The sequence below is a fragment of the Lepidochelys kempii genome, chromosome 2 (assembly GCF_965140285.1).
Source record: "Lepidochelys kempii isolate rLepKem1 chromosome 2, rLepKem1.hap1, whole genome shotgun sequence".
NCBI classification, from domain to species: Eukaryota; Metazoa; Chordata; order Testudines; family Cheloniidae; genus Lepidochelys; species Lepidochelys kempii.
Genome location: NC_136381.1, coordinates 225,438,639 through 225,453,683, shown reverse-complemented (window position 1 = coordinate 225,453,683; position 15,045 = coordinate 225,438,639). Strand labels below are relative to the sequence as shown.

At 39.4% G+C, this 15,045-nt stretch overlaps 1 protein-coding gene across 16 annotated transcripts in view; it reads left to right on the top strand.

Annotated features, from left to right (window-relative positions):
- AKAP9 (A-kinase anchoring protein 9) overlaps window positions 1-15,045 on the top strand; it is a 209,556-nt gene that overhangs the window by 136,374 nt on the left and 58,137 nt on the right. For 15 of the 16 annotated variants that reach the window (XM_073333994.2, XM_073333991.2, XM_073333990.2 and 12 more), the window contains one exon: window positions 5,694-5,920. In XM_073333994.2, the coding sequence (XP_073190095.2) occupies window positions 5,694-5,920 (227 nt within the window). Of the gene's footprint in view, window positions 1-5,693; window positions 5,921-8,338; window positions 13,304-15,045 lie in introns of those variants that run through there. The other variant, XM_073333999.2, reaches the window with a different exon arrangement.

The following is a 15,045-nucleotide window of genomic DNA, read 5'->3' as shown; positions in this document are numbered from 1 at the left end:
AACCCATGGCAACATGCTCCATGACCCTCCCCCCCACCCCCCCATGAAAGGGGCATTCCTGGTTGCTGTCACCTTGGCCAGATGAGTCAGCAAGCTCACTGTCATGATGGCAGACCCTCCCGACATGGTGCTTCACAAGCCAAGATCTCATAAAGGGTACACCCCAAAATCCTTCCCAGTGTGGTGTCCAAATTCCACCTCAATCAATCCATCCACTTGCCTGTGTTCCACCCAAATTTCCCACCAACAGAGCCCTGCACTCTCTTGATGTTCAATGCGCCCTGGCGTTCTACTAACACAGGACTAGACCTTTTCGGAGGTCGCCGAGACTCTACATAACCGTTGCAGAGAGATCAACAGGACAAGCCATATTTTCCCAAAGAATCTGTAAATGGGTCTGAGTGTGCATACCGGAATGCTATGAACACTCCAACCTGGTGTAACAGCTTATTCTACATGAGCGCAAGCCACCTCCTCAGCCTCATTAGCAGATGTACCATGGCAAGACATCTGCAAGGCCATGACGTGGCGCTCTGTCCATATGTTTATGGTGCACTGTAACACACATGGCAGATGCGGACATGGCCGTGGACCACGCTGTATTGCAGATGGCTATGCCACCTCCGCACTGATTACTGGTCATAAGTCACCCACATGTGAAATACACATAGGGACCATCACTCAAAGAAGAAGAGGAAGTTACTCACCTGTAACTTAGAGAGGTGTGTTCTCTATCTGTATTCCCACTACCCGCCCTCCTTCCTGCCCTTTATACCGTGGACCAGGAGTATGAGGAGACTCAATATGCATGTGCAGGTCAACGGACGCTGCTTGGAAATATTTCCGGACTTTGGCGCATTGCATGAATGCGCACCCACATGTGGAATACAATAGGGGCCACACGTCTTGAAGAACCTCCGGTTACAGATGCTCATCTTCCTCTTAGGTACTTATGACCTTCCTTCTTATCCCATGACTGCTTACTTTGCTTAAGAGTCTTTGGTGAGGGACCTTGTCAAAGGCTTTCTGAAAGTCCAGATATGCTGTATCCACTGGATCACCCTTGTCCAAGTTTGTTGACCTCCCTCAGAGAATTCTGTTGGATTGGTGAGGCATGTGTTCTCTTTACAAAAGCCGTGTTGACTCTTCCCCAACATCTCGTGTTCATCTATGTGTCTGATAATTCTGTTCTTTATTATAGTTTCAACTAATTTGCCTGATACTGAAGTTAGGCTTACTGGCCTGTAATTGCAAGGATCGCCTCTGGAGTCTTTTTAAAAAACTGGTGCTAAATTAGCTGTCCTTCAGTCATCTGGTACAGATGCTGATTTAAGTGCTAGGTTTCATACCGTGGTTGGTTAGTTCTGTAGTTTCCCATTTGAGTTCCTTCAGAACTCTTAGTTGAATACCATCTGGTTTTGGTGACTTGTTACTGTTTAATTTATCAGTTTGTTCCAAAACCTTTATTGACTCCTCAGTCTGGGACAGTTGCTCAGATTTGTCACCTAAAATGAATGGCGCAGATGTGGGAATGCTTTGCTATTTTCAAAAGAATACATCTGGAGACTTACGCTTTCCCGGGAAATAGTGTTTTTTAAAGTGCATTTCTACACTGAAAAGTGATTTTTTAAAAATGCCATCAATGGTTTCTATATTTACCATCCCACAGTGACTTCCATATTCCAGTTGTTCACTCTGCAGACTTAATCAAAACTCAGAGAGTCAAGCTAGGTTTTTTCCTCTTCAAGTATCCTTACTATTTGTAAAGTTTCTGCAGGCCAAATAATGGGTGACACCTGGGTAATCGCACTGCATTATTGGGGCATGCACAGGTGTAACTAATTAGAATTAAGTATTCTGTTGGTGATGTATTAGGAAAAAATAGAATCCTGCTCACATGCTCTTAGCTCTGTTGGCTCTGCAGGGCCAACAGGAATGAAAAACAGTAAAACCTGATTTTAGGCCTCAGTCTTGCCCAAGCAGAGCTCAATGCAGGATCAAAGCCTTAATCACTAAAATAAACAAATATGACTCTGAATAAACACAAGAAACAGATCTGTTAAATATAAATTAATAAATATAAAAATTGTTGTGTTTCAGAATAAAATAGCACTTTACATTCATTACCACTGCTGAACTCAGGAGATGGGAGATGGCACTTTCCTTTGTTTGACAGCTATCCTTCAGTCAAATTATGCTTCAGAATTGTTTTTTTCTTTAGAAAATGCTTTATTGCATTTGGTTTTTATTTATATATAGCCAAAGATAAACTTCAAAACAGTAGCTACAGAATTGGGGATGGGGTAAAAACTAATGTAACCAAGCTATGGTTTTAAAATCTGAAGTCTGAAATCTTTGTCTTTACCTCATGAATTCCACACCATAATCTTTTGGTCATTGGCATGGATAAAGGAGAACTTACTTAATAAGATGCATCCGATGAAGTGAGCTGTAGCTCACGAAAACTTATGCTCAAATAAAATTGTTAGTCTCTAAGGTGCCACAAATACTCCATTTCTTTTTGTTAATACTAGTAGCATCGGTAAAGAGAGAATGATGATGATAGCATCAGATGCTGAAATGATGAGACTATGTCAGTACTGATTATGAGCAAGCTTTGAAGCTTGAAATTTTTCCATTCATATTCCTGATCAGCCAGAAGTTGCAGAAAAGTGCTGCATATTTATGCAGTTGCTTTGCAGAAAGAACACTTTGTGTTCTAAAGTAACTCACTATGGCCCAGTGCAACAATACTTCTCAGGCAAAACTTCTGTTAACATTCAGGGATTATAGGCTATGACCATTAGGCTGCACTGCAATTATGTAATTTGAGTTTCAAGTTTCATTCCAAATTCATTGACATTAACAAAACTTTAATAAATGTCTTTTACATTGGTACAGCATTGGGAAACTCTACAGTGCTGGATGTCCATCTTAGATAAAGGTCCTTTCTACTCTGAGGATATTAAAGCTCCCGTGTCACTATTTCAGGATACCAAAAGGCCTTTCGGCTTGGGTGCTGAGCAATCCAAATGATATATATTATTGTAAAAATATAGAATAGTTAGTTCCACTTAAGGTCTCATTACAGAGGTTTGGGATCTTAAGATGCTAAGAAAAATCTTTATTTCCCCAAACCTACCCTAAAAGTTGTTGTATATGGGTAATAAGCTTGATTATGTTGAAATAAATGCGAATGACATGAAATTAAAAGTGTGATCATTTACCATTCCCTGAATGGTATAGTTTAGTCATAAAAATGTATAATATATCAACTACATTGTTAAACAAGTTGCAACTCATTTAAAAAAAAATTAAAACTAGAACCTTGCACTTCTTGCTGTATTCCCCCCAAAACAGCTGTTGTAGGAGTTGGTTTTTCAGAGGGCCCAACCATTCTTGTGACAATTTGAAGGAGGGAGAGCAATAAATAAGAGGGAAGAATAAGTATAAAGAGATTGGATCAAACCTATGTACTAAATACAATTTTTTTAAAAAACAAGCAAATTCTGAAGAGGCTGCTGTAGTTCCATTTTGAAGTTCTGTTAACTACACAAACTGTTCCAGCTTTGCGGTCATGATTCTTCTGCAGGCTAAATTATTATTTAGTCTGCAGAAGAGAAGAATGAGGGAGGATTTGATAGCTGCTTTCAGCTACCTGAAAGGGAGTTCCAAAGAGGATGGATCTAGGCTAGGGATTGGCAACCTTTGGCACACGGCCCGCCAGGGTAAGCCCCGTGGCTAGCCGGACCAGTTTGTTTCCTGCTGCGTCTGCAGGTTCGAATGATTGCAGTTCCCGCTGGCTGTGGTTCGCCGCTCCAGGCCAATGGGGAGCGGCAATCGGCCGAACCTGCAGGCGCAGTAGGTAAACAAACCGGCCCAGCCCGCCAGGGGGCTTCCCCGGGCAGGCCGCATGCCAAAGGTTGCCGATCCCTGATCTAGGCTGTTCCCAGTGGTAGCAGATGAGAGAACACGGAGTAATGGTCTCAAGTTGCAGTGGGGGAGGTTTAGGTTGGATATTAGGGAAACCTTTTTCACTAGGAGGGTGGTGAAGTGCTGGAATGGGTTACCTAGGGAGGTGGTAGAATCTCCTTCCTTAGAGGTTTTTAAGGTCAGGCTTGACAAAGCCCTGGCTGGGATAATCTAGGTGGGGATTGGCCCTGCTTTGAGCAGGGGGTTCGACTAGATGACCTCCTGAGGTCCCTTCCTACCCTGATATTCTATGATTCTTGATATCATCAGAACCCTTAAATGGAATAACAACTCAATACTGTAATTTACAGATCCATCTTACTTGTTTCATATTTAATTGCTGAACAAGTGTAGATTAATTGATACCATTACTTCCCCCTCCTCCCCCCCCAAAAAAAGTCTTTTCCATCTGTCTCCAAAGCAGTTTCATGGGGAAATTACTTCACCTTCTGTAACTAAAAAACAGGAATGACATTTGGTGTGTCATGCACAGAATTATGCATTGCTAATGCCTTATGATATATTGAGTAATTACTGTTGACTGTCAGATATTATGAATTGGAGAACAAACCTGTTCAGTCTATGAAATTTAAACCTTGGGTAAAAAGTATTTGAAAAAAAAATGGCAGAAAGATATTTTAAAGATTATATTATTTTGATAAAACAAACTTTTCTATTATAAGGAAACATTTTTGCCAATTCAGAATCTAATAAATCTAATAATCAGATAGTGCTTCAAAATTCTATAGTAACATAATGAAATAATCTACTGCTATGAGACATTAATGTATTGTTATCGCACTCACCCTACTGTTGTTGAAAATTTCACCTGTTGCCTAAAAGGTTTGAAAGCAGCCAATATGTGCACATTTATCTCTTGCTTTACTGAATCCCTACATTCTAAATATTCAAAATCCAGTGCTTTCTGATTACTTGTATCAGGCTAAAAAAGCCTTGGGCAAATCTGTGTCTGCTGCTGCTTTTCAGACAAAAAGGATATTTCATATGAAACTGAAATCAGACATCAGGAATATTAAGGACTAGAAAAAGACCATATTGTCCATCAATACAGACCCTACCTGTTCATCTGCAACATTTGTCATTGGTTCATATATCCCTTTAACCAATTTACAGTTCATTAATAATATTGCTGACTATCAGTGTGTTCAATATTCCAGTCACCTTCATTCCAAGAAATTTTGTATTAATTGCTTACATTATTATGCTCAACTAATTTTGTTTTTGTATTTTAATTAGTAATTTTCTTGAACAATTGGGCTAATTCACAATGCCACACTTAGCTACTGATGACAGAAGGATTATCTGTTTCTTTCCCTGGTACTCCATATTAAGGGCCAGTCCTGCAAATCATTATTATGGTCTACTCGCAGTAGTAAAAATTACTGTCAGTGATAACGGTTTGAAAGATCAGGCTCTTAGAGCCCAAAGCAGTACTACCAGGCTTTTCAAAATATTATTCTCTGTTAATAACTCCTCTCTCTCTCTCTCTCTGCTTGTTCTCTAATTAACTTACACTGTACCTTGCGTATATATTTTTCTATGTACAACAGTTTCTCTGTATGTCTTTGTGGTGTCCTGCTTTGAAGGTATAAATATTTTATAATTAGTTTATACCTTGTCTCTGTAATCATAATTCATATGTGTAATTTTTTAATTTTAAATGCTGAGTCTGTATATAAAGATTATTGTTGTTATTGCAGAAGAGCCCTCTTCCTTATATCACGGTACTGATTTGGGAGATGATGCTACTATCAGGTGGGCAGGAGTAACAGATGAAGAACTTCAGCTGACTCAGCATCTCACAGGGAGTAGCTTTGCTGGAGAAGAGATAGACCCTGACAATGAAGAATTAGTTCTAAATATTAGTTCTCGACTGCAGGCAGCTGTTGAAAAACTTCTGGAAGCCATCAATGAAACCAGCAATCAGGTAGGGTTACCTAACTGTAATATGCTTTCAGTTTGCAGTGGTACTCCTTTTTTTCTTTTGTTTTTCATTAATGTAGTATTTGTATAGATGCAGACTCTATATCAGAGGAGGACAAACTATGGCCCGTATCGTCCTGCCCGGCCCTTGAGCTCCCGACCGGGAAGGCTAGCCCCTGGCCCCTCCCCTGCTGTCTCCCCTCCCCATGCTGCCAACGCTCTGGGCAGCGAGGCTGCGAGCTCCTGCTGGGCAGCAGGGCTGGCTCCGGCCGGGCCACGCAGCTGCCTGTCTTGCTGCTCTGAGTGGCATGGTAAGGAGAAAGGGAGCGGGGGTGGAGGGGTGGGGTTAGATAAGGGCAAGGGGTCCTGGGGTGCAGTCAGGGGACAGGGGCAGTTGGATAGGGTGGAGGTTCCGGGGGGGGAGGTGGTCAGGGGATGGAGAACGGTGGGGGGTTGGGTAGGTGTGGGAGTCCCGGGGGGCTTGTCAGGAGGCAGGGATGTGGATAGGGGTCGGGGAAGTCAGGGGACAGGAAGGGGGGGTTGGATAGGGGGTGGGGTCCTGGGGAGGCAGTTAGGGGTGGGGAGTCCCAGGAGGGGGTGGTCAGGGGACAAGGAGCAGGGGGGTTGGATGTATCGGGAGTTCTGAGGGGGGGGCAGTCTGGGGGTGGGAAGAGGGAGGGGGCAATAGGGGGTGGGGGCCAGGCCGTTTGGGGAGGCACAGCCTTCCCTCCCCAGCCCTCTATACAGTTTTGGAACCCCGATGTGGCCCTCAGGCCGAAAAGTTGGCACACCCCTGCTTTATATTCATAAGAAAAGAAGAATATTTCTGTATTTTCCTTAGAGCTCTGATCCCGCAAGCAGTTGTGCATGGGATAACTTTACATATGAGAATAGTCCCTTTGAGCTGAATAAGACTACTCATATGGGTAAAGTTACTCACGTGTATACATGTTTACAGCATTAAGGCCTTGGTTTGCATTATGTTTTTGTGGAAGGGCTTCAGGCATGCACAGCTTTCCCTTTGCATAGCTTTTAAGTTTACTCTAGCTGAGGTTCTGGCACAAAGCCTTTAATAGTGATGTGTTTCAGTGAGCTCCCAGCATAAACAGAGGTTTACAATACGTAGATGTTGGAGGTGGAGACTTTTGCTCTGTGTATTATTTTTGCATATGTACTTTTGTAATACAATAGGAAAACTAGGTAAATGGAATTTTAAAAAATGCTCTGTTGTGTTAAATATCTAATTTAATGACTCTTTTACATCCATGTTTAGAAATGCATTATATTAGCCCAGGTGAATTAGTAGGCATGGGGGGCGGTGCAAATGTTTTTCTTCACTTTCCACATGGATAGGCCACAAGAAACCATGCTTGACGTATAGTTTGTCCAGTCTGACATGAAAAATGCTATTGTCCATATTTTTTCAGCAGTCATTTTAGTTATAAACTGGGCTTGGGATGCACATAGGACAGTTGCTTTGATGCAGTGGACCATGATGGATGTGAAATAGTTGGGTACATGCAGTATGTATGGTAAATGATCCACAGAGTAGGAAGGATTTGAGTGATAGGTTAATGACTTTGAAAAAAATTTGTCTATGTGTTGGGCTAAAAATTCATCTTTTAAAAGATGTTGAATATTGATTGACACAGTAGAACTTGAGAGCCATTATAATTTAACAAGTTAATGGTATTTTCCCCATATTAATATACATATCTGAATACATAAATGTGTACTTATCTTAGAGACTAGAGCAATTCTTAGTTCTTGTCTTAGGTAAATATACATTCATAATCTTTTAAAGACTTTTCTTTCTTAAAAAAGATGCAAAAATAATACATTTAAACTATGTTAAAGTTCAGATGCAAACAGATACAGTAGAACCTCAGAGTTACGGACACGTCGGGAATGGAAGTTGTCCGTAACTCTGAAATGGTCCGTAACTCTGAACAAGAGGTTATGGACTTCAGTCATGGTGGTAGTGGTAGGGGCTTGGGGCTGCAGCCATGAGGATGGGGGTCCAGTGGCGATGGGGGAGTCAGTGCTTCTGACCCTTGGGGCGCCAGGGCTCCGGATGGGGAGCTCAGGACTTCTGCCCCATGGAAGTACCGGGGCTCAGGGCTTTAGACCTGTGGGGAGCGCTGGGGCTTGGGGCTTCAGCCCCACGGGGTGCCGGGGCTCCTCATGTCTCCATTCCCGACTTTGGGGCAGAGCTCGGGGCTTTAGCTATGGGGGGAATTCTGGGGCTGAAACCAGCTCTCCCATTGTAGCTAAAGCCCAGTGTCCCCCGTGGGGCTGAAGTGCCGAGCCCCGGCACTCCCAGCGGGGCTGAAGCTGGGAGCGGAGCCGTGGGGCTGAAGCTCCAAGCCCCAGCGCCACCCCAGCTTAGAGCCCTGAGCCCCGGTGCTCCCGAGGATCAAAAGCCCAGAGGCCCCTCCCTTGCCCAGAGGCTTGACCCCCTCCCACTCTATGGCTGAAGCTCCAACCCCCTGTGGCTGAAGCAATGAGCCTCGGCGCGGGGCTGAAGCAGGGAACGGAGCCCCAAAGTTCTCCCCCTCCCAAGTCTAAAGCCCTGAGCCCCGCTGCTCCTGAGGGTCAGAAGCTTGGAGCCCTGAAACACACACACCCCACCCTGCAGCTGCAGTCCCAACTCCCTGTGGCTGCCTGATCAATAACTTCCGGTTCACTGGTAAATCCATAACCCTGGTGTATCTTTGAGGTTCTACTGTCAGGACACAAAGAAATTCTAATACTGACAAAAGCTGACTTTAGGGTTGATGGTCTGGTTTATCTCATCATGTTGTGCCTTTTTATTTTCACTAAGGCGTTCAGCCAGAACCTTGGATTTTCTAGCTTGTGCTATTTTTTGGCTAAATTTAGTTATTTGAACTTTGTTACTTTATAGTAGATTACACTGCATAATGGTTTTGTGAATGTGACGTTCCACATGCATGAGGAATAAGTGATCCCTCCATCTGGAGGGTGAAATGGGGGGAAAAAAGGGAAAGCAAACGTTGAGCTGTTATGTGCTATAAACTTTGCCACAGAGAGGTTTTCAGTAGCTCTGCAGTTTACAGTAGATGCTATCAGTTCATTTTACAGCATAAAGAAAACAAAAGGGTGCAGTGTGGATATTTGTACTTTGTGGTCATTTCATAAAACCAGTCAGAAGGTACATTTTTTTTTCATCCTTCTGTTTATGGTAATCTAATGTTTATATGTTTTGACATATTATACAAGTGCCCAACAGCCTTGGCAGACATGATAATTTGTTATTCTAATTATAAATGTACTTCTTGTCTGGTTATTGCACATTTGCTATAACTAATTTGTATAACTTTCTATTTCTATGTTCTTCAGTGCTATAATACGTATTATTCTCACAAAATATGAGATGTAGTGGGTAATACTAAAATGTAAACATTTCTCTTACAGCATTAAATTATTATTGTTTATTATTTTATTAGAGACCAGAACCTTTGGAATAGGCACTACGCAAACAGAAAAAAAAGACCTCACCATAATTTATCATTTAGAATAAGAAAATGTTTCATCTTTTTGGCATCCTGTCAATACTTCGACATTTACAAATGTTTATTTTGTAGTGTCAGAAAAGGTACATCATTTTGGTTCAGTTCCTTGCCTCTATTCAGCTCCCTTATACCACTGCTGCAGGGCAAAGATCTGGAATACTGGTTTAAGCAGAATCCCTAGGTGGCACAGAGCTGGTACAGGTGCCTCTATACCATTCCCTTTCAATCCTCTTCCCTGGAATAAGGGTGTGCTAATACTGTGTCAGAGGAAGGGTTGTTGACTGAGCATCTACTGTATCTTGTGCTCCAGTAATCCTCAGTTGTATAATAGCATTTAGGAGACTATTACCAGCTATTCTAAATTAGCACAATTCTGAGGTAGCTCCAGATTCCACAGCAGATTAAATCAATTGCCAGAAACCTCTGACACTGGGGGGAAGCATAAGGAGGCATAATGCCACTTTTGTTCCCTCTGTACCCCTCATTCCCTCAGCTCCTCAATAGGGCCCAGTGGGCAGGTCTACAAAGGGCAGGTCTACACTTAAAATGCTGCAGCAGCACAGCTGCACCAGTGTGGTGCTTCAGTGAAGATGCCACTACGTCAACAAGAGAGCTTTTCCCATTGACATAGTTAATCCACCTCCCCGAGAGGCAGTAGCTTTGTTGATGGGTGAAGCTCTCCCATTAGCACTCCCACATAGCACTGTCTACACCACGGGTTAGGTCAGTATAACCACATCACTCAGGGGTGTGGATTTTTCACACCCCTGAGTGACTTAGTATACCAATATAAGTTTATAGTGTAGACCTGGCCAAAGTATATCTGTCAGTACTTGGTAGTCTTATACTGGAATGTGATCCATTCCATATGCTAGAATTTTGCATCTTAAACCCTAATATGGTATATTTTACAATCCCAGCAAAAACAGTGGCATGGATGATGTTGCTAGATCAATCTGTTGAATTAAATTCTCCAGGGGATATTAGTTTGAGAGCAATCTTTGAGGTGCGCCACTCTAAACTGGCTGGGATTAGAAGTATTCCAGAGGCACAGTTAGCTGTATGCTATAGACCCCTCAAGTAGCTGATCTAACAATGACATTAGACACTAATGACGTTAGACTCTAAAACTGTCTGCCTTTCTAATCTCTGAGTAAAATGCATAGATCACTGCTGATAGAAATGGAAGGAGTTGGAGGATTACGTAGAATAGTAGCAAATCTAAGTTGATCAAATGGAACGAAAATTCAACTACCTTGCACTTTCTGATATCATAGAGGAAACCATTTGTGTTTTAATTCATATCCAAAGCATCATATATCCAACAAAATGACAGATTATGGTACAGCATATTACAAAATGTATGGCTCTTGTAGCAACATTTATCAGAGAAAATTAGAGACAAAACCACATAATTGTAGCTAATTACCTATAATTACTTAAGTATAAGTAGAATTGTTCATGGTATGTTGTTTGCTTACATAAGCATTTAAAGAGTAGGTGATTGATAGATGTACAAAATAAAGGAATAGAGCAGTTAAATGTTACAGTAATAATTAATGGAATACGTACCACTATTATAAAAGTGATATCATTTATTTTTATCCAGTTTTTGCTACCTGGAGCATCTTTCCTCCAAATACTTCAGACAATAATTTTATATCATTAGTAATTGGTGTACTAATCTTAGTTCTTTTACTTTTGTCAAACATGTTTTTATTTTTGTTACATAGTGATGAAATAGTATCTAATGGATGTAGTCATGAGTAGTCTAAAACAGGTGTGTAATTTCATATAGGATCAGTTAATTAGGACAGTTTCCCTAACACCTTCATAATAGTAATGTAGGAATTATATTTTGAAATAACTTTTGCAACAGTATTCTAAAATCAAACCAAAAGTTTTTCAATTTGATCAGTTTCGAATCTCAGAAGATAAGCACATGGTTCTCTGTGCCATGGCATTCCTACCATCATTTGGCTGTGAAAGTTATATCTGTTTTGTTTTCTAAAATTGGGATGTAAAAATTATTGCATCAGAATTTTCCATGAGGCGGAATTTACACTGTTAAGAGTGCTTGGCATTATATCTTTCCATTTCTATGAAAAAATTCCTCAAACTATACTTATGTTGTCTCTATTGGCAAGTTCTGTGCCACAAAAAGGGTTAATATATAGAAAATAATGTATTTGATCAAATGAAACTAAAATGTCACATAATTTCAAGAAAAATATAAATTGAGAAAACAGGATTAATGTATATATTTACAGTTAACATATTAATTTCAAAATCATAAGAATCTGAAGTAGTATAAAAATAGGTTTATCCCTGTTAATGAGACCTCTGATAAAAATAAATGAATTTTTGCATTGTTTACACATTTTTCTGTAGTATCTAATATAAATTGTGGCCTCATTTCCCAACCACTCACCAGATAATGTTTCTCTACTTGGGAATAACAAGCATGTCGGGTGATGTGGCCCCTGACGTCTGCTAATTTAGTTACATGTAATTGGTAACAGAAACAGAGGAGTTAGGGAGTTTCTTAATGGTGCAAGAAGTTTCTTAATAATTTATTAAATATTCTGTGTATGAACATTAAAAAAAGTAAATTCAGCCATTTTACCTTTAATGGCAGCCCAAAAGAAAAGAGTTTGAAAAGATGAATAATAGAAATAACATGACATGTTCAACATAATCAATATGAGAAACTAACATCTAAATAAAATAATTACAAGCAAAGCAGATACTTAAGTCATTTTCCTCAATTAATACTATACATACAAATCGGCATACTTTTTAAAAGGAGCGGTAGAAACCTGACATAATCTTTAAAGTGCTATTTTAAACCTGTTTGAACACACTCTTTTAGAGCTCTGATGTGGAATTTGAATCCTGTTGGGCAAGCTTCAAATGTGGGTGTATTAATTCAAATTCCACCTGCCAGCGTACCTAATTTAGCCACTCCCTCTGTCCTGAACTCTTTATCAGGGAAGATATTGACAGGAAACTTTGCTCAGTGAGACGGAGCATTATTTGATTAACTGAGTTCAAAACAGCTCTTCCTGTTGATTTAACTCAAGGAGCAAGAATAAGGGCAAATATCTTCATATGTAAATGTCTTGTTGATGCTCCAGTGGAGATTAAAAGTGTGGACAGTTGCTGCCAGGTTCTGCTGATTGCTTGCTTGCTGTAGCGTACCTGCTTTGATACCGAAAGTATACTTTCTTGCTTTGGTAATTGCCTCCTTCCTGTTACCATTTTTCTGTTTCTGAAGGATTCAGATTGCACTTTAATGTGAAATATATTATAAAGAAGGGTTTTTTTTTAATGGTATTGGAAAAATGGCAAAGCTCATTTATCCAGCTGGTTTCTGCAAATGTTGATTCCTTTTATTGCTTGATGTTTACCTGGGACCTTCCTGCACTTTTTGATTACTCATGTGAATGTGAAATGATTGTTCCCACACTGTCGCTAGCACTACTGTGCCATTTCCTCAGAGGTGTCAAAAATGTAAGATGTTTTATTGCAAATTTCTACAATTAAAATAGCCAGTGCAAAATAGCTACGTGACGGAGGAGAAGAGAACAACGGCAACATCTTTTGGAATGGATTCTTACCGCACATACTTGGCATCTAACTTATTTAATGGCTTGCAATCAGAAGGCCAAGAAGAAGATACCTATGAGGTTGAATCTCGTGTGCCTTTACCATATCCTTTTCCTTTCACTGAACACTTGGATGAAAATAACTCTGTAGTTGTAAATACTTCAATTTTTCACTACAGGCACAAAAAAAATGGGCATATATTAAAAGTTGTCTCTAAAATCTCCTTGCCTACACCTCCATATTCAGTAAGTATGACATTATTTAAGGAAGTTCAACTTTTTAATCTTTACAACTAAAAGAAAGAGTGTTTGGAAATAAATTAAACATATATCTCTTGAACATAGAACCCATTGTTTTTAATCGTGTTTGACTGTGCATTTTTTAATTTAATGATTTAACAGGAAGTGATAAGTCTTAATTATAAAATTATTAGGGCTACAAACTGTAACTGTATTGGGTTTTAAGTTTTTTTATGAAAAGATAAAACGGTTGAGTATTTCATGTGTTCTTATGCCTGTATTTTAGTAGTGCTTATTACTTAGACCAGTAACAAAGAGATTTACTGTGAGTTTTGATTCTTTTGTGTGTGATGTGGAAATGCCGTGCAATGAAATAAAACCACTCCTGTAGGTTTCATTTTCTAAGCTGTAATATACATATCTTAAATTTAAGAACACTAGTAAATTTGAAATGGCATAATTCTAGTGGTTTTATGAAAAGGATATTGTCAACTTAAAAAACACATTTCTGTCTGATTTTTTTTTCCTATGCTTATTACCAGTAACACCTAACTTCTTTACCATTTAAAGGGATTAGAGAGAAAAAATCTTTTATTTTTCAGTTTTAATGTGTGCATTTGACAGCACTTTGGTTAAGGGCTTGTCTAAACTAGGAAAGTTAATCCAAATTAACTAAAGGTGTGAATTAAAAATTGATTGGTTAAACTGCATTAAATACCTGTTTAGAGACATTCATTCAGAATTAAACTGGCTTTATTTCAGTTTAGTTTAATTCAATTTGGAAATTAGTTAATTCAGATTTCCTGAATATCTCCTTGTAGACAAGCCCTTGTAGATAAGTCAGTTTCACTGTTTACTCTGTATAGCAAGTTTGTTGCTTAATTTCCCCTTATGTTTGCATGAGACTTTCATACAGCAACCTAGGATATAAAAACTTAAAATAGTATAATGGTGCTTGTAAAACCACAATAAATTAGTAGGGCGATTCCTGGGCACCTCTGGTACCTGTCCCTTCTTTTAAATTTTATTTTTAAATAAATTTTGTTTCAAATTTTGTTGATGTCCCTTTAGAAGTCAGTACAAGCTATAGAACCATGCACCCTTTTAAAGCCTTGCACTGCTTTTAAAGGATAGTTTAAATTCATTAATGTTAAAAGAAATATTAGTGATTAGATGTTTTCTAGTTAGAAGTTTAATTCTGAACAGCCATTTTTATCGATAAGTAGACAAATTGGTGTGAAATTGTTATAAAATTTTCCCAACTCATTTTTCAAAAATAGTGAAGTCTTCAGTTTGAGATTAAGTGAGACAGTTTAGTTTGAGCAATTCAGTATCTTTACTTTTACTAGCTGGAGTAAATGAAAAATGAAACCTCTCTTATTTTTGAAGAATTTGGTGAAGTAGCCTCCATTTCACAGAACAGACTTGCAAAACACAGAAGCAACCATACTTATAGGAATCTGCCAAGACTTACGATATAAAAACAAGGGTGTGAGTTCTTTGCTTTTCTGAAGTTAAGCAAACATTTGTTGTCATTCTGTAACTTGAGGATCATGAAAAGACATGAATTAAAAAGCCATTACAACGTTAATAAGGAACTGTTGAAACAAATATTGCTTTACTGCCTCATTAATTGAAAAAATTAATATTCTCAAAGTTCACATTTTCCTAGTTTGCCTACTTACATATATGTATGGAAGAAGAAAGGAATGCTGCTCACCTAAAAATTTGTTCAGAAATGCCAGAGA